Source organism: Molothrus ater, chromosome 5, assembly GCF_012460135.2.
Source record: "Molothrus ater isolate BHLD 08-10-18 breed brown headed cowbird chromosome 5, BPBGC_Mater_1.1, whole genome shotgun sequence".
In the NCBI taxonomy this organism is placed as follows: domain Eukaryota; kingdom Metazoa; phylum Chordata; class Aves; order Passeriformes; family Icteridae; genus Molothrus; species Molothrus ater.
This window is the reverse complement of record NC_050482.2, coordinates 24824927-24845081: the sequence shown is the minus strand read 5'-3', so window position 1 is coordinate 24845081 and position 20155 is coordinate 24824927. Positions and strand designations below refer to the sequence as shown.

At 42.7% G+C, this 20155-nt stretch overlaps 1 protein-coding gene across 1 annotated transcript; it reads left to right on the top strand.

The window, feature by feature from the left end:
- Nucleotides 1-604: 604 nt before the first annotated feature.
- On the top strand, nucleotides 605-19500 carry CAV1 (caveolin 1). The gene is made up of 3 exons (XM_036401574.2): nucleotides 605-721; nucleotides 1471-1635; nucleotides 17571-19500. Exons 1-3 carry the CDS (start codon nucleotides 692-694, stop codon nucleotides 17910-17912), a joined length of 537 nt encoding a protein of 178 aa, XP_036257467.1. The 5' UTR covers nucleotides 605-691; the 3' UTR covers nucleotides 17913-19500.
- The last annotated feature ends 655 nt before the right edge of the window (nucleotides 19501-20155 follow it).

Sequence of the window (20155 nt, the reverse complement as noted above, 5' to 3'; positions counted from 1 at the left end):
CAGGAAAAATAGAGCAGTGTAAAGTGCAGAACTGTTAAATATTTGCATAGTTTTGAAATGAACCAGTTGAGAAAAATCTCTTTTTCTTCATCCCAAGGATATCCAAGTTTCCACAATTGTTCCTGGAGCAGCGATGCTTCTGTGTAAACTATTGTCAATGCCGGGACGGGGGGAGACCAGCAAACGCCTTGCTCGCTCTGGAGGCTGAACACAACTAAAGTTTTCCATCTCCTCACTGCTTCCTTGCTCCCCCCGCATCTTGCCCAGGTGGCTCTGCCGCACGCAGCCACTGTCGCCCCGGCACCCAGCGGCAGGGACCCACTGACCCGGGGGTCGTGGGCAGCCGGGACAGGGCGGACGACGCGGACAGGACCCTGCACCTCGCCCTCTCGAGCCCCTTTCTCCGCCCGGCGTGGCACAAGCATCCGGGACGGGGCCCGCCAGCTCCCAGGTTGCCGGGGCAGGGCTATTTTCCCCTCCCACCCCCGGCCGCCCTGCCATGTGCGGGGCCGTCCCGCGCTGTCATCCACCCCAGCCGGAGGCAGGGAGCCGCCCTGGCCAGCGGCCAGCCCTCTCCGCGCAGCTACCTCCCCCGGCCGGCCGCTCCGCAGAGCGGAATCTTCCTGCCTCCGCTCCTGCAAGTCACAGGGCAAAGTAACTCGCGGCAGAGCCGTCAGCAGCCCGCGGCAGCATGTCCGGCACCAAATACGTAGACTCGGAGGTAGGACCGCCGGGGCATGGGGCCGGGATGCTGCCCCGCCGCCAGCTGCCTGCAGCGGCCACCTGCAAGCCCCCTGAGCCGTCGGAGGAGCGGGGCGAGGGGCGGCTCGGCGGCAGGAGGGCGGACGGCCGGGCACCTGCGGGCAGGGACAGCGGGCAGGGGGAGCCGGGGCGCTCGTCCCCAGCAGGGCGCGGTTTGGGGGGTGCTGGCTGTCGTGCGGCAAGAGCGGTGTATGGAGAGCCCATAGAGCACTGGGATGGAGAGGGTACGGTGATGGCCCTGCATGAAGGGCGGTATAAGGAGGGGGGCAAGTGTAGTGAGGACAGGGCGGTGCGGGCGCCGTGCTCAGCTCCGCGCAGCGGGGGCGGTAGGGCGAGGGCGCTGTGGGGAGGGCGCTGCGCGGGGAGCCCCGGACGGTCCCCGCTGTGCCCGCGGGGCCACACCCGCGAGTGGGGCCACTCGCTCCGCCCCGGGGCAACGCCGCGGGGCCGGGGCCGCCTGGCGGCGGGAGCGGGAGCCGGCGCCTGGCACGACGGGGGTGTGGTGCGCGCCCCGCGGCCGCGGTTAAATAGCCGGGCGAGGCCGCCCCGCAGCCTGCATCCCGCTGCCCGCGGGACCGGGGCCGCCTCCCAGCCCAGCCCCAGCCCCAGCCCAGCCCGCCCTCCTGCGCGGCGCGGACCGGCCCTGCCCTGCCCTCCCCGCCTCACTGGGCTCTCCCCGCCCGCCCGCGCTCCCTCTGCTCCCCGCAGGGTTTTCTGTACACGGCGCCCGTCCGGGAGCAGGGCAACATCTACAAGCCCAACAACAAGATGATGGCAGATGAGCTGAGCGAAAAGGCGGTGCACGACGTGCACACCAAAGAGATCGACCTGGTCAACCGAGACCCCAAGCACCTCAACGATGACGTGGTTAAGGTGAGGAGCCGAGGCGGGACGTCGCGGGGGGCGATACCAAGTCCTGCCGAGGCAGGATACGCGGGCACTGTCAGGGCGGCTGATGCCGCGAACCACATCCCTCCACCTGCTGCAGGAGGGAACGGGCCAGGGGCTGATGGGATTTTTGGGGTTTTTTTAAGAAAAGGCGGAGTGGGCAGGAGAGAGGCGGGCAGCGGCCAGGACAGCCCTGCGGAGCTCCTCGCTCGGGCGCGGAGCGGGGCCGGCCCCGTGTCGGGCTGGCCGCGCTGTCCCGCGGGGCGCGCCGGGCGGGGGTCCCGCCGCGCTGTGTGCCGCAGCCCGACCTGCAGCCGGGACGTCCCGCCCGGGAGCGCGGGGATGAGAGCGTGACCTTGTGTAACACCGTCGGAAAGATTTTCCTTCCCCGAGGCACGCACAGAGGCAGGGCGGGGAGATGTCACAAACCAGATCGCCCTCCCTAAGCCTGGCGGGTGCAAAATCAGAGATTCTGGTGGCGGATTTGTGTCCTTGTTCTGTTTTGTTCTCTTTGGTGCTTTTCCTTCCTTCAAAAGACGATAAGCTAAGCAAAATCTAACTGTGCTCTTGCCTAGATTTTTTTGTTTGGGTTTATAAATCAGTTTGACTGTTTTGACAGGTCAGGGTCGATGGAGATTTTTGCTTGAAGTCACTTTGGTCAAAAATATCACAGAAATATGTTTTCTTGTAGAAAAAGAATTTATACAGACAAATTTGTACAATCCACGTGTGTTACGAGCGAGAGTGTTTGAGATCACTTAAAAAATCATCAGCAAGGGTATGAGCAAAAGTCAGATTTAATATTAAGTGGCAAAGCATGACAAGTTCATTGGCAAGATTCACTCTACTACTTACAGGACAGCCAAGGCACAACAAGGGAAAACAAACAACAACAAAACCAAACAAAATCCAGGCAATCAAAACAGAAATGAACTGAGAACTATCTAGGGGTGTGTGTGTGTGTGATTAGGTGCGTGTGTGTGACAAAAGACAGTGCGGGCAAGGATAAAAAGGAGCAGGGCCTGAAAGCTTAACAACACTCCAACCTAACATTGTTAGGCTTAACTTATACCTTAAGCCTAACAATTTAACATAGGAAGAACACTTATACCTAACTTACAGCTTAAATTTAATTTATGACTTAACCTAACCTTAGCAATTTACTGAGAATAACACTGAGAATAAAATAGCATTTAACCTATTTATAACTTTGAAGTTAGCAACTCAACAAAAGAACAACACTTAGCGACACTTAGCTTATAACTTATGTTTAACAATTTAGCATTTAAGTAAGTTTATAACTATAACCTAACCTTACTCACTAGCTTAATTTACTTAGATACCCAAGGTACTTGGACATCTAAGAAAGCAGTATTTCTCTCAGATTTGCTGTAGCATATGCGCAGGGGCATGCACACAGACAGGAAAGCCAGCGCAAGCAAGGTGCCTGTGAAGAATTCCCCCCAGAGATCAATTAAATACTCACTTTGGATGCTTTTGCACTTCCTAATGGGCAAAGGATTGGGCCTTGAGGAGTCTGCATATTGGCCCAGGATACAGCTTGTTTCAGTGATCCTCCATACATGAGGCTCTGAGAGGCATCTCCCTCAGAGGGAGGTTGCTGGTAATAGCTTGCTGTAGTCCAGGAGAGCTCAAAGGGCCCTTTTTGGGCTGCTGTTTATAGGCTTGCAAGAGAGCGGGCTTTAGTCATAACAATGTTTCATCCTGGCCGCACTTCGGGTCCACACTCTCTCCGAAGGTGTGAGAACAGGAATGTTGTGCCATTCAGGCAGGAGGAATATTTTCCAAGGGTGGTCATAAGGAAAACAGCAGATTTTTAGTAATTCCTGGGAGTAGACAGTGTTTCTGGTAAGCTTGAAAAGAGCTGAGCCCAGGTGGTGTTTCCAAAGCCAAGGCCTAACAAGCATTTCTCAGATCGCCCTGCAGCCTGGAAAGATGGAGAGGGGAATACAGCACTGCAATGTGAAAATTGAGGGTGCTGTCATCTGGGTTTGTCAGACCCTAGGAAAAATGGGAGCTGCCCAGTCCTAGTAGGTGACTAAGCCACTAAATGGCTTGCTTAGTGGCCAGCAGTGTCAGAGTGCGTGCCATTCACCATGTTTGTTGTAATGAAGACCGTTCTTGTAAAAGAAAAATACTGTATTGTTTCCAGAGAATCAAAAGGTGAACTCTGGATCCTGAATGTGTATCTATAAAATGATCCATGCTATGTGTGGACAATTTAACAAGGTCTTGATTCAAATTCCAGACTTCAACACAATTTGAAGGTGCTGCATATGACAAGCCATGGTCATATTGCTGGATCCATACTAAGAATTATCACAGCAGCCTGTATCTTTAAGGAGCCAAATAAAAATGAAAAGGCATAAAATTATTATTTGTTTAGAAAAAATAATCTGTGTACCTAATGGTACAAAACTGCCTTTAAAATGGATGATTTTAAAGAGGAGAGAGCAATTCTTTTTTTCTTCTACCCATGGAGGAGCAGCTGAGTATACAGGGAATGCCAGAGCTCATGAACAGCCCTGCATCACAGTTTATTGCATATGTCAACAGGAGAAGTCCCCAAAGCAACCAGACCTTCTGAGGATGAGTCATTGCTCCCAAGCAAGTCAGAATTCTGGTGTCCACAACCTAACCCAATGAAAGAAAGACCCTGATGGGAAAAGAGACCACTGACAGAAAAAAACCATAATAGGCTTAAAAGAAGCTGAAACCTACAAAGCCTGTCCTGCCTTCTCTGCCTCCCACAGAGACAAGGATTAAGGAAGTTTGTTACATTCCGTCTTCTAAAATAAACTTGGCGAATAATAAGTGTAGGAATGGAAAAAACAAGCTTTTCAGTTTGTCCTTTTGAAGTAATCGTGGTTCAACACATTCACCGAAAAACTGCAAACAGCCAGAATACAAATACTGCCTCTGTCACCAAGTGAGCTCCTGGTGGTGAAGATAGTCACATCAAGACATAGGAATATACCAAAATGAATTTGATGTTAACCAGGCATGATCCATTTTACATCATAAAAACAGCAGTAGGTGTACAAAATGGCATTGTAAATTAACATTTTCTGGTTTGTTACAAAGATAAATAAGAAAAACTTTTATTTTAAGTATTTCATAGATAGACCAACTTGCAGAGTAGAGAGAGGATTTTTGCCACAATTTGCATTTATATGGACCACAGGGTTCACATTCAGTCTATTAGATGTAGCAATAAAATTCACACCCAGTACCTAGGGGACAAGCTTGGGTTGGGGTGAAAATACACAGATTCAGTCCCTGCCTTAGCCATCAGTCTGTAGTTCCCTTCTGACATGTATCTACCATTCTTACCTTGGCTGTAAAACTTCCAGGCAGAATATTAAACTAACTGAAGGACACCCCAGTCTTAAGTACTGAAAGTTAGAGAAAAAAAAAGTGTAGGAGTCCTGTAATGCCAGAAGTATGGCTTAGTCTGAGCTCAATTTTGTTTAAAGCCCTTGCATTTTTCTAGATGCAAAACTTTCTGCTTTTTACCCACTATTTTATGCATTTCTTCCCCCTTGATTATGAGGCACAACAGCATGGAAACTGGGGACAAATCAGTCAGCCATGAAATAGAAATGATTAGACAGAGAGTGAGGAATCTGCTCTGTAAGCAGCTCTCTAAAAGGCCTCAGTGTTGTCTGTATTCAAATACTTCCCATAGCACATTTTAAAAATAACCTTCTCTTGTGAGAAGCAAGAGACACGTTCCCTTGATTTGCAGCAGAGCATCTGCCCAGCTTCCCCTGCAGCAGATGTGTGGTGCAGGCAGCTTTAGGGTTGGGATCCAGGCAAGGGGCAGAAACCCTTTTATGAAAACTCAAAATCCTTTTATGAAAACTAGACACATGGAGCAGCTTTGCATCAATGCTGTTGATGACTTTGCTTATGGTTTGTCTTTGCATTACCTACCAAGTGGAAGCGTAGTGCTGAGAAGTTTCCAGAAAAATGGGGCAAGTGACTGGATTTATGTTGAGAGGGATGTGAACAAGGCCTTATGGAACCTGAGGTATGCAGACAGTAGAAGTAACAGCTCTGAACAGGGGGAAGCACAAACTAGTAAAAATCACCAGAACTTCCTTTTTTTTCCTCAATTTTTTTTCTGAAGACCAGAAAGGAAAGATTTTTCTTCCTCACACAACTGTCTTCATACATCACCTAGACAGAGAGAGAATGTGCACTAGTGGTTCCCTTGTTTCAGGCACTGGCTTGTGAAGGTGGCTACTCAGGCAGGGGGCAAGGAGGGAATCTAGTAAGGGAGAAACAGCCTCTGTGCATGTGGGAGCTCTCCAGGAGTCATGCTGGTGATTATACAGGTGGTTTGCCATAGTTTTATCTGTTTCATATGTCCCTCACCAGACAGTTCTGCTCTTGGACTTGTGTCCCACAGGTTTTCTTTGTGATGAGACACAACAAACAGGGTGGAAAGCTTATTGCTTTTTTTCTCTCATTCATTCCCCAATGACCCAGGACTCACATGAAGGTGCCTGAAGTTCAGGCTTTGCTCTTCTTGTTTCCCAACACAGTATTTGTGTTTTTCGAGTACGGCTAAATTGCAGCCTTCAAGTTTTTGAGTTCAAACTTTCTCAACATATCTGTGGTCAGGTCTGCAGAGAGTTTACTGAATTTGGAAAACACAGAGGAGGGAGCCAGCTCTCCTACAGATTACTCTTCTCACTAACTTCCTTGCTTCTTTCTCAGAATGGGCACAGACCTTGCAGCCAACTCTACAAAGTCTAATCCTCACTTTACTAGTGAGGACCAACTGTGCAGTCACATCTGCAGACAGTTTACCATTTTTTCCTACAGTGATGTGCCAGGAAGAAAGGCCTGTGGCTGGTCTACCATCTAGAACATTATTATTATTTTATTGTAAACAAGTGGTGTCTATCTGCTCTTGGTTGTATAGGAGTCCTTTTTGCTCTGGAAAAAAAATAAATCTAGTACTTGGCTACAGATGTGAGGATGCAGAGCTTTTGTACCAAGTTTCAAAAAGTTATGTATTCCTGCCTTCCACTTAAAATGAGTGCAGTTGAGAGCAATTCAGCTTACTGCAAGAAAAAGTCTGGAATTTTTAGTCAGATGTTGACAAATACTGTAATACCCTTATGTACTCATTAGGGAGGAAAGTATTACTCAGGCATGCTTTTAAAGGTATTTAAAATTTCTGTCTCATAATAAAAAGAGAGGGTTTTTAAAAAGCAGTTTACATTTTATGTAATTTTTCATGATTAAGGTCCCTCCCTGTTGTACTGAGCATGGTGTAAGATGCACAGAGAGATGCCTGGTCAGAGCACTTCCCATTCCCACACCTGAGAACCTCCTGGAAGGAAAGCAGGTGTCACCCCATGCTCTCTTTGAATGGGAGACCTAAGGTGGGCTGTCACTCAGATGTGAGAACAAATGTCAACCTGAGAGGAACACAATTCTGCTCTTTAACATAGTAAAATGAGAGAAAAACAGAGCGCAATCAGGTGCTATGTCTGAAATAAGTAAGTGAAATACAATGCAGACCCTTTTTCTTTGTTTTTGGAAATTGTTAAAAGTCATGAGATCATAGATAAGTGTTTAAGTTTAAAAACATGCATATAAATACTTAGATACACAAATATATGTGTATGTGTTCCAATCCAAGCTTGTCACCTGAGCTCTTGCTATTGGCAGTGACCAAAGTGATGCCTCTGGAGCCGGATTCACAGTGTTTAGCCACAGGACAGGAGAAGCAGTGCTTTCAGAGGGCATGCTTGTCTCAACTGCTGATACTTGTAGTTTAGACATGGCCCCTTACTTGTGCAAAACAATTAATTAAATGAAATGGTTCTGTAATGCTGTGTCCTATTAACAAGCTGTGGGGTTTAGATTTAAAATGCGAGCAGAGTCAAATGTTTGACTTTGGCTGCCCACGTGATTCAGTTGTTTCAAATATTTCTTCCAAGGCTAGTCTAGGAGTATGAGATTAAAGACTTGAGTCATTATGAATGCCAGCTTATACAAGGTCTGAGCGAGGTTTTAAGAGTTCTGAAAAATAGTTTGCTTGCACATTAATTAGGAGTTCTCAGGCATGGAATTTCTGAATGTCCATAAGAGTACAGCTAATAATGGCATCTGTTCTAATGAAAGCTTCTTTCTCTAAAAACTGTGTTCGCATTTAAACTCATGGTATTATTAAAGCCTTATGCACAGCCTTCTTGCTTGGCATGATGAACATGACTCATAACTCCATAGAAAAATTTGATGGCCAGAGGGACAGAGCAAATGATTCAGCATGGCTGTTTCTTTTGTTAGAATTTATTGGACACTATCTCAGATTCAAAAGAGGCAAATACTTTTCAATTCTGATAACTTCAACAATCATATGTTAGAAAATATTAAGAACAATTTGAATTGATTGTAGAATTTTTAGCCCACTATGTGGATAGAAACACTGTCTTCTTGCATGGATATCAAAAACAAACAAACAAAGAATATTGAAATGCAAAACTCTTCAGGGGAAAAAGGGATAATTGTGTACAGTAGAAGGGTCTACCAATGAGGTCCCCAGTGAGGAAATTTTATCTTGGTTGTATTTTAGGCAACAGAAAGAAGAAAATACAAATGAACTTGGGTAAATCTGAAACACTTATGATCTCTGGAAAACAGAAGAGAGATACAGTTCTAAACTAAGATAAGTTTGTGTTTCCCACAGCTCTCAAATTCCCTGCTCATAGACACCAGGATGAAGTCTGGTGAAAAAAAGTCTGGTGAAAATCAGTAACTGATTTTCTGAGCTTTTTGATCCAGAACTACCATATTTATTTTCCAGACAAATGACAGTTATAAAACCCATCTTGGACTTTAAAAGGGTTGCCTATTTTGAATGTGAAAGAGAAATTATGCCATTTAATTTCATTTGATTTACTGGGGAGGCATGTTTTACACCATTAATCTCTTTATATTTTCATTACAGATTTCTTAAGAAAATGCCTTTTGATTCAAAAAAATTCCAAAAAACTTGAAAAAGTTTCAAAAAAAATTTGAACTTTATGCAATATCATTCTTGTCAGAAATTGTTACCAGATTAGCAATCAAAAGAAAAATAATTTCAGTGCCACTCTCCCATTTTAATGAGCTCATGAATTGATAAAATATGATTTTATTCAAGATGTAGGAGCTATGCTCTAGATGTTAGTGGGGCTGTACAAGGGTGGAGTTTGTTTGTAGTTAAACAAATAGGAACTGATAAATTCGACTTCATAGATAAGAAGTGAGAAGACATTCTCACAGCTGAAGGTGAAAGCATCACATTCTCTGTCTGAACTCCTGCTGTGCTGAATTTATATTCTGAGTTCCAAAAAAGCCTAAGGGAGTCTCATAGATGGATTGCAACATTTCCTTTTTCAACTTTGAAATCCCTTACTGGAATTCAAACAGATGCTACAAAAAATAATCAGTTTTCCTCAAGATCAGGGATCTATCTCCTGTAGAGCTCAGCCATAAAATCATCAACTGTTTTATGAAGTCCAAGTTCATGTATCATAGAAAGGTTTGGATTAGAAGGGACCTTAAAGATGATCCAGCTCCAGTCCCTGCCGTGGGCTGGGATGCCATTCACGAGGTCAGGTTGCTCAAAGCCCCCTCATCCTGGCCTTGAACACTTCCAGGGATGGGGCATCCACAGCTTCTCTGGGAAACCCATTCCAGTGCCTCTCCTAAGAATTTCTTCCTAATATCTCATCTAAACCTACTCTGTTTCAGTTTAAAGCCATTCCCCCTTGTCCTGTCACTACATGCCCTTGTAAAAAGTCCCTCTATAGCCCACTTTATTTACTCCTGCGAGAGCCTTCTCTTCTCCAGACTGAGCAGCCACAAGTCTCTCAGCCTGTCTTCACAGAGGGTGCTCCAGCCCTCTAATCATCTTTTTGGCTCTCCTCTGGACTTGCTCCAACAGGCCCATGTTCTCATCTTGGAGGCCCCAGAGCTGGACACAGTACTCCAGGTGGGGTCTCATGAGAGCAGAGTGGGAGAATCACCTTCCTCAACCTGTTTCTTTTGGTGCAGCGCAGGGTGCTGTCAGCTTTCTGGGCTGCAAGCCAGATCGTATGAGCTGCTTATCAGCCAACATCCCCAAGTCCTTCTCTGCAGGGCTGCTCTCAGTCTAGTTACCACCCAGCCTGTATTTGTGCTTGAGACTGCCCTGATGCAAGTGCAGGACCTTTCACTTGGCCTTGTTGAACTTCATGAGGCTCAGAGGTGCCTAGCTCTCAGGCCTGTCAAGGCATCCCCTTTCCTCCAGTGTGTCAGCCTCACCACACAGCTTGCACTTGTTCCCATTGCTGTTCTCATGCAGTTTATGACAGGAGCAGAACTATAAAATATCTTCATTTTTATGAAATACTAAAGAAATACCTTATATTTAAGGATCAGTAACTTAAGCTCTTGCATAAGAAAGACAACATTCTAACAGTACAAATGCCGGGTCAAGTTTATTTTTAAAGGAAAAGAGAGGCAGCTGGGCATCACTGCACACCCACTGTCAGCAATAAGCATGGTTCAGGTAGAAATGAGGGGAAAAGGTGAAAACAAGTTATACAGATTTGCAAAAAAAAGAATGGCAGCAGCTAACCAAGAGTGTGTTTATTGATATTATATGTAATCAAGAGTCTCCTCTCCTTAGACTCCCTTTACAAACTATAAAGAGAAAATAGTGTTTTCCAGGTCTAAAACAACCTCCAAGGGTCACTGTCTCTCCATGCACTACTAAAGAGTCTGAGGTCACTACATTTCCACTTCCCATTAGTGCCTAAATTTAGGAATGATAAAGTTAGACCAAGTTCTAAAACCTTATGCTTAATAGCAGTTTATTACCTTAATAGTATATAAGCATAATAAAATAGAAATATGTCATATTTATGTTTATTAAATATAATTTAAAATATTAAATCAGTTTACACAATGTCTTTTAATAAGGCTTTTCGATTCAGTTTAACTCCAGGCATCAGTGAAATAAAAGAAAAAATTTATTTTATGTTTAGTGTAGTCAAAACTTCACACTGGTGTTCATGTTCATAAATATACCTCTTTAAATATACGGATGGACAGACATATATGAATATACATACATGTATTAGGATTCTTTGCTAAAATAGCTGTATCAAACAAGGAACTGTGGAACATGAACCAAGTGATAAAAACAAGGAAAGCTTCTTAAGGGTTTCTCTTTGGGAAAGCTGCAATAAACTCCCAGCAGCCCAGTTTCCAGGGAGGAAAACAGTAATTTTATTTTCTGACTGCTTACTCCAACAACATCAAGACATTTGTCAAGGAACTTGCTGACATGGTATCCCCACCTGCACAGGAAGTTTTGCTGTGTTAGAGTGCAGATCTTTCCTTGAAACTGCTTGTCTTTCCTTCTGCCAGCCTGTATTGGAGCAGAACAGGCAAGTGCTTCAGGAGATCTCTGGGGAGCAGCTGTTTGCTGCAGAGCTGACCCATTGGCATAAACTGCATTTTATTCACGAGTACTTCCACAGGTTTTGGTGAGCCTGCCCATCTGATGGAACAAAGACCATCAGCAGGGCTTTTCTGGTTTGTAATCAGCACAGGCAGGGAGCAGGACGTTGTTCTCTCAGTAAATAGAAGCCAAATTTTTTTTTTTTTTGCTTTTTTCTATGATTTTCGGTTTGTGAAATGGTGATCTACAATTACCATTTGCCATGGCATTGCTTACACATTTTCATAATGCATTTGAGTATTTGTTATGCATGCAGCAGGAGTCACTCCTGACCAGAATGGTTTTCTTCTCTGGCTAGGAGAGTGCAGTCCTTCAATTCCACTTTCCAACATGAATATCCTTGTTTGTTAAAGCATTGTTTACTTTTCTGGCATACTCTGTAGCACTCAGGAAAGATTCACTGTTTCCATTAAGAGATCTGCCAGTGGAACTTTTCGTGCCATACTGTGGGAAGCAGGCACAGGGAGACAGGAAAGGTAGAGCAAATTCTTTGGTCAGTTTGTGCAAGTAACTGGGGTGCAACAGTTCTGTTTGCTTGTTTAGGCTCTCATTCACTTTGGAAATACTTGTTTGTAATTTTTCTGCACTCAACAAGCCTTACACAACAGCTCTGATCCTAGCCATCTGCAGTCATGGCATCTTTTTTTTTATTTTTTTTTGTAAAGAAGCAACTGTTGTGCCTTGTGATCTGGCCAGTCCCCAGAAGAACAGTGTGCTCTGAAGACAGAGTTTGAGATTGACAGGCAAAGCCTAATCATGCTGCAGCCCAGCCTGGAGGGACTCTTGTTAGATGCTTGCCACCAGTACCAAGATTCAAGGTGATTTCTTGTCTTGTGAGGGAACAGAACAGTGCTAGATGTGTACATTTTGCAGTCACCCATTTGCTCAAGGTTTGTGTGAATAGTGTGGAACAGAATGAGTTTTTGCTTTAGTGAACACCTGAGATCAACTAATGTTTGCTGTTGAGACCTGATTAGTGAGGAAGTAGACCATCTAGGAATCATGAAGCTCTGTGTGTTCAGGAGCAAAGTGCCAGCTTTCCTACATAACTACAGGTTTGCCAGATGGAGATAACACAGTGCTCTTAAAAGGGTGAATGAGTCTGGGTGTCTGGAGGGAAGAGAGAAGAGCAACTTTCTCCTGTAAGTCCCAACAACTCCCTGTCCTCTTTCCTGTGGATTCAGTAGAAAGAGTATAAACTTTTTCATCATTTTCTGTTAAACTGTGGCAGCAGTCAGGACAAGCAGTCAAGACAAGCATCATATGTGATAATGTGCTATTCCAAAGGATCAAGGAAATACATGAATGCTTAACTGGCATCAGCGATTCAACAGAAAGCTTGTGAGTTTATTGTTTAACTTTTTTTTCAGCTGCTGTGATGTCTTTTTTCTTCAGGCACTGTAACTGGGAATTTTTAAGTTCCAAATAGCATGTGGAAGTGCTAAAGGAATAATAATCTCATATGCTCACACATTTTCTTATTTTTAACAATACACATCACAGCCTTCTCCAACATAAGAACAATGTTGCATCTGTCCTTAACATCACCTCCCAAATGTGACCCATGCCATAGAAAGGCTTGTCATTTTGTGATATTTTATACATATTCTTATGTTAATGTTTCTTTAAAGAACATTGAATATATTTGGTAATTTTACAAATTGCATTTATTACAACAGAAAAAAAAAACCATATCTGCCTCATGCCTTGCCAGGACATGTTTTAATATAGTGAAAAAATATTATACTTATGGTCTTGGAATCAGGGAAAACCTATTTAAAAACAGCCCAGGGTAAGCAGTAAAGACAGTTTCCACACTCTGGACATAAAAATGTAAAGAAAACTAGCTTATGACTCTTTCCTGTGTACATTCAGCCTAGACTTTAGCCCTGGTCTAGCAGAGTGTGTAAGCCTATTGACATCAGTGGGACAGTTCCCATTTTCCTGATGTGTACATATTTAAGTGTTCTGCCTGCCTGGACATATTAGTGATCAATCAAGAGAGCTACAGTAAGGATCTAAGCTTCCTCTTACTGACTCTAAGAGACAGTGAAAGCACACCAAAATCTAGGCATTCTCAGCACTTGTTTGGGTTCCTCTGGAGTGGAATAGAGGTGGTGCCTGGCTGTGTGAGCTGTGTGCTGCAAGTACAGTGGCAGCATGCAGGTACCACACACAAAGGTATGAATGATGATAGTTACAGTTACAGAAATGTAGGTCAAAGCCTAATGCTGGTGGTCTTAATTTTTTTTTTTCTGATCGACCAAGCACAGTAATTTTTTCTATGTGATGAATATTACAAACGTCAAAGAATAAACTTTAGAGAAGCACAGATGGTAAGTAGGTGATTTGAGCCTGGCATTTAATATTCCTTTCCAGCTGGCCAGCTTCTGATACATAGGGACTTGAAGTGACAAGGTCAGCAGGTCAACTGATTTCATACATGTAGCATATGTTATTGAGTCAGATGATAACTTTACACTGTTAAGCTTTTTTGATTAATAGTTCTGATCTTTAAATAAACATTTTGCCTGTCTTGTAAATAAATCTTTTAAATAAATCCCATACCATTTCCCTTTCTTGTAAATAAATCTATTTTAGAATCAAAGCAGGTTCCTCAGTTTCCTGATAGGGGTTTAATAAACAAGTGCAGAGCAAAAGAAGCTGCATTAATTCTCATAGCAGAATCAGACAAAAGCTTCAGGCAATGTAAAAACTGGCTTTACCAAACTGAATAGTAGGAAACAAAGAATAGCTGAAGTCAGGAAGTGCATTGTAGGCATGGAGCAGGAGTTGATAGTGTTTAATAGTTTGGTCTAAAACAGAAGGCTAGAGCAAGTTATTAGCATCCTTTAGAGGGTCAAACACATTTCCTGTACTTCTCTCCTGTCACAAGTGAACATGCATGTATTTTCACTAGCTTGGCAATTGCCTCCGTGATTTCACAGCACATCCTGACAGCTCTGGAGAAACAAACTACACAAGGAACATGCAATCTACTAAAAAAGACCTGTGCACAACCTAAGAAAATCTTTATGTAGATTAAATGAGAGTTCACAGATCTGCATGCACATGATGCTTTGACAAAAGTAACCTTGAGAACAATACCCTAAAAATGTTGTCTTATACTTGCAAGAAAGTTAGATTCATTACCAGAAATGACAGCGTCTGACTTCTGTAGGATCATATTTCTGGGCCCTTCCCTTTCTCCTGTCAGTCCTATTTTTACTTTTCTTACTTCAGTTGGACACCCTTTATCAGTCTGATGACACTACTGTCAGTGAGTACTACTGAACTAAAAACCAGAGGAGAGTAGTAGGAGGGACTAAGGAGGGACTGAGTAATCTGAGTGATGTAAGTGTGATCTATAGCAAGGCAAAATGCATCCAGTCACCTGTTCCTCCTGCAGCCTGAGGAGAACAAGTTAAAATCAGGATCCATCATGGGAGTGGTTTAGTGCAGGAAGAAGCTGAGTGATATCTCAGTTCCTGCAGCATAAGGACTTATCTGTACTGCTTGAAGAGTGAAATAAATAGTGTTTCCCAGGCAGTGTTCTCTTAGCACATGAGTAGAAAAGCCCAGATTACCTCAACTCCTTGCCTGTCTTTATTTAGACATTGCTGCAGGTAAGTCTGGTTTTGGACAGCACCGCAGAGGTTCGTGTGCCAGCCATAAATTCTTGGCATGTACATAATGTTCTTATGTTTCATAATGTTCTTACAGCTTTTGGGAAGATAACAGCTTCATTTTAACACTGTATTCAGCTAAGAGTTTAAGTTGTCAGGCCATTTTTGTCTTTTCACTCCCTCCCTTATTCAAACTGGAGAAATGTGAAATGGAATTTGAGGAATAATGAAATGGGCAGACACAGTAGTCAGTAGTGTGACATCAGCTACCATTCCTACAGGGCCATCTCTTCTACTTCTCTGCATTGTTAGAAACATTCTGAGAGCTGTTGAAATTGCTCCAAGAAGCTAACCTCTTGATAATTACTGGTGTCGTGAATACATCGCTGTTATCTCACAGACAGATCCATTCCTGAGTGTTTTAGGACAACAATGTATGACTTGAGCTGGGAAATCCTGACCAAAGATATATCATAAATGTTCTAATATTAGCATCATCTCCTGGAAGCAGTGCAGGGCTGTCCATCTGGAAATGTTATATGCCATGATTCTTCTGTCAGCTTCCCAGCTCTCCACGGACATTTTGTTGAACACAACAGGCTAAAAATATTAGTTACTGAGAATCACAATTACAGAAAGTTTACTATTTGATTTGAAAACCAGTGAGTTTATTGGCTTCCATTTGCAATTTCATTACAAGGAATTACTTTGAAAGTAACCAAATTATGGGCTGATTTTACTATATATTTTTTAAAATCTAAAAAATTCAGATTCAACTGTGGCTTCATTTTGCTTGCCAAAAAAATGCATTTCTGATAAAAATAGGTCTCACTTGGCTAAAATAAAGATGCAACCATGAAAAGGCTGATGGAGCTCAATGGAAACTTTTTTTCCTTATGAGATCTAATATTTCCCTTCTCAGCTAGTTGAAATAATACGGTATTATAATATGGTATTTCCACTACAACTGAAATTAATGAAAAGACTTTAGATATGACACTGACTAGCCCTCCATGCTTTGAACCTCTGTGATGGCTGTGTTACCTTTACCAAGGATTACAGCAACTGCTGATGGGAAGCATGCAATAAGTTGACTAAAGTTTTAGAATAAGAGGGCTGTGCTGAACCATGTAGTCCTTATGTAGTAATATTTTTTGAGAAGCAGCTTTTTTTTACTATTGTCATCCTGGGTTTTGCCATCATATGGATATTTTTATTATCTGATTTCAAGGAAAATTTTGATAAAAAGCCAAGAACACCCATTCACTTTGAAAGCGAGCTAACATGAGATGTGGCTACAATGAAAAGTTTGCTTTTGAATAGCTGCAGAAGCAGATTGTATGTCTGCTTGCCTATGTATGCTAAAAAGAAAACCTACTCTGCCAGTGCAGAGTCTGACATAGGTCTCTGTGAAGATCAAGTTTCAACTCAAATGCTACCTTTAAGTGTGATGGTGATGATGATAATTAATATCCATCCCAGAGAATGACATTCAGATCACTAGAACATAGTTCCGAGTAGCAGAAAAAGAGGAAGTTTATCATTTGAATGACAGGATGTCTAGAGAGGAGCACTGGCAGAGAGAGCAATGTGAATATGTTCAATTAAGCCAGCCTGGTGTTAGGCATTCAAGGTGTTGGATATCACAGATAATTCAGAAATTTCCTCTCAAAGGCTTACCAGCCATTCACATAGATTGCACCTAGACTGTACACTTCTGCTTGTAATTATCTTTTTTCTCTAAGAAGCTGGAAAGTCCAGTGGCATTATAATATTTGTCCCTTTGCTAGTAACTTATGTCTGGGGTGATAAAAGTTTCAGCAGGAGCAAAGAACAAGTACTTTTCAATTGTTATTTATATTTTAGACTAAAAGAAGTGATTGTGAGCCTTTTCTTACAGTGTAAGCAGTATTTACACAGAGCATATGTATATTCACCTTCTTCTTCCAGCATGCTAAGGTACAATTGCCTGAGTTTCTGAGGCTGCTGGCCCCTGTCATACTTACCTTGCTCCTGTAAATCTTCACTTTTGGCAGCATTATAATCTTGCTTCGGGATCCAGTCCCAGGAATGCAAATTTTTTTTCTTTCATCTGATTTAAACAGCCATTTATTTCCTTGCAGAGGAATAGTGTTGTGATGTTCTCTTTCCTGTTGTTAGCAGTGCCTATACAATTGGTTATGCTGACTAAATTAAATATCCTGTATTGTGGGTTATATCAAACATGTCTGTGTGACATGGAGCTGAACCATCATTGCAATTCTGTTAATATTCTTATAGAAATGTTATGACAATTAAGCTTCCTGAACAACTCAGTATTTCAACAGAGAGTGCTAAAATATGCATGTTGGAATGCACTGCTTCCTTAGGTGACTTTTTGTGTGACTTGTGAATAGTCAAAACAATGAAATATGATTTTATTCACCTGTTTTGTGCCTTAAGTAGACCAGAAGGGCACTGCATACCTTAGGGCTGTAGGAGGTGAGGAAGGTATATTCTGTTTTGTGGAAAACTCCATCTAGAAGTTAGATGTCTAATTTTGAGCTAATCATCGAGGCTCCCTGGCAGTCACTGGGTAAAGGTTACTGAAGATTCATGACTTAAATCATGGGTTATAACAGATTGAATCACATGAGGATGTAGGAAGTACGTGCTTGGTGTTTTCCTGCAGGGGACCATAGCTCTCCAGGAAAGGTGTTTCTGGAATACACCCTTGATGTGAATGTCTGACTGACCTGACTTTGTGTTCTTTGCTGCAGATCGATTTTGAAGATGTGATTGCTGAGCCAGAGGGAACACACAGCTTTGATGGGATTTGGAAGGCCAGTTTTACCACCTTCACTGTAACGAAATACTGGTTTTACCGTTTACTGTCAGCAATCTTTGGTATTCCTATGGCTCTCATCTGGGGCATCTACTTTGCCATTTTGTCATTCCTGCACATCTGGGCGGTGGTGCCGTGCATAAGGAGCTACCTGATTGAGATCCAGTGCATTAGCCGTGTCTATTCCATCTGCATCCACACGTTCTGTGACCCGCTCTTTGAGGCCATAGGCAGAGTGTTCAGCAGCATCCGAGCCACAGTACGGAAAGAGATCTGAGGGACAATTCAAGGAGAGCCATCAGCCTAGGAAGGGGGTGAAGGTTTTGTGTTTTTTGGAGTGTTTTGGTGCCAGTTTTGTGTTTCCCAAAGCAACATACAGCAACTGGTGGTGGACTGGCCCAAAACAAATAATCACTTGCTCAGTTTCTTTTTCTACTGTTCATTCTTACTGGATTACTTGCCTTTTTTTTTTTTTTTTTCCCTTTCTTTTGCCTTCCCCCCCCACCCACTTTGGTCTGCATTTTAAACTAACCTTAAAGGGCTATTCTTCCATGCCAGCTGCATATTATTTTGCTGGCTGTTCAATTCAGAGATTTGAAGTGTTGTTGGATGCCTTTTTATCTTACCCTTCATTCCTTGTGAGATAAATCCACAGTGATACTGAAGAATGACAAAAATGCTTTCCAACACTATAAAGCCATTCATTTTATTGTGGCTAAAGAGTGCAGAGCTATCACAGCAGAATGAACGTGACCAGCTGGCAGGTTTTAGCAGAATGTTCTTTTTCAATTGGATTGTCAGTTGACTGCAGCTATTTACAGTCGTGGTCAGATATTGTGCAGTATGATAAATTAGTTAAGTAAACATATTACTGAACTAGCATATGTCCTGAAAATTTAACATTTTGTCAGACTGGAGACATTGACATGTAAAAGCTTTGGTCGGTGCCTTTCTGTCTCATTCTGTCTCAGAAGTTTGCATCCAGTCATTTCTCAACCTTTGCTAGGATTGCAGAAACAAACTGCAGTTGAGAGCTAAAACTGGTCATTACAGAGATGTTTTCCTGACTGTGACTTATGACACATCCCTTAGCAAGCATTTAGGTGCTTATCTCATTGGCATCTGGGGTATTTTTGCAAAGTATTAATATAAATGCATAGTGCAGGTATGCCAGAGATAATCCTGAGTTAAAAGGAAAATGAAGGAGTGCCAAACAAGCCACAGGAGGCCAGGGAGGAGCTGCCCCTGCCAGAAACTTTTCTACAGCTTTCAAAACTTCCCTATCAGCAGAGGTCAGCCTGCCACTAGCACACAGATCGTTTTCAGGATGCTTTGCTGAGTCTAAATTTATCCATCACAAGAGATGCTTTAGAATCTTCACATTTGTGTGTTGCTTTGTTCATTTTTAGCTGAGTTTCCACATCAGGAAGTCTTAAACAGAGGGTGTTGTGTGAAACTAGCGTGTTGCAAAGTGGAAGGCCTCAGCAGAGGGGCCTTTGCGACATGTTCTGATGCTGTGACCTGCAAGAGCTTTTTGCCTTCATGACAGTACTGTGTTCAGAGATGCTCTCTGCATCCTCATTGGTTTGTGTGAAGCATTTGTAAAAATAGTTGTGAGGCTAATCAGCTTTATTGTAAACCAAGCTGGGGTCTGAGCCTGCTCCAGCTGGAATCTCTAGCAAACCAGTTCGTGACACGCAGGAGTGCAAACTTCATCCCTTGGGATGAACATGGAGCTGTCTGGTACACCTACAGCTTTTTTTATTTAGTGCTGATATTTCACGTATTGCTTTACCTAACATGGAAGTGCCTTCCATTCTCTTTCTGCCAAAGCATTGAAAACTTTAGGAAATGCTGCATTTTAAAGTGGGGGTGGGGGAGGGAAAATGGGGGTGGGAGAGGGTGCACAAAAATTTACAAAGCTATTAACTACTATTTGCATTTAAAACAGACACTGGTATGGATATAGTTTTATGTTTTTCTATGTACATAATGAAGAGTGTACTATTATAGATTTTTTTCAGTATTAAAAACAACCAAGATTGTAAACAAGAAATATTTTATCTTTTTATGCGGAAAATCACTCCAAAGAAAACCTTCTTGATTACCATATAAACTGTATATCCTGAAAGATGTCTGTTCACTTAGATTTCTTAGTCCCTGATCCAAATACATTGCTGATCCAAACATTTACATTATTGTTATAAGCTTACAGATATAACTGACACCTTTTTTAAAAATTCTGCATGTACATTAAAGACTACAATAAAAAGATGCTTAATGGTAGATCCTGTCTGACTTCTTTTTCCTTGAAAGGCACGTGGACAAAAATTGTTTAAAGCTTTCTTTGTCAGTCCAGTAGAAACAGGATTTTTCCTAATAAAAGCTCATTAACCTTAGCATTTAATGTATGGAAATAGGGGAATGACAGCTTTTATTCAGCCATGTATGGACGTAACTTGTGACAGGACAGTTCATTTCTATGGGTGTTCTGCACAATACCTGTCACACTGTTACAGA

Bases quoted from the DNA above. Each gene is read 5' to 3' on its own strand.
- CAV1 (XM_036401574.2), top strand. From the start codon at position 692: ATGTCCGGCACCAAATACGTAGACTCGGAG. The intron at 722-1,470 runs GTAGGACCGCCG...TGCTCCCCGCAG, and splicing joins CCAAATACGTAGACTCGGAG to GGTTTTCTGTACACGGCGCC. The intron at 1,636-17,570 runs GTGAGGAGCCGA...TCTTTGCTGCAG, and splicing joins TCAACGATGACGTGGTTAAG to ATCGATTTTGAAGATGTGAT.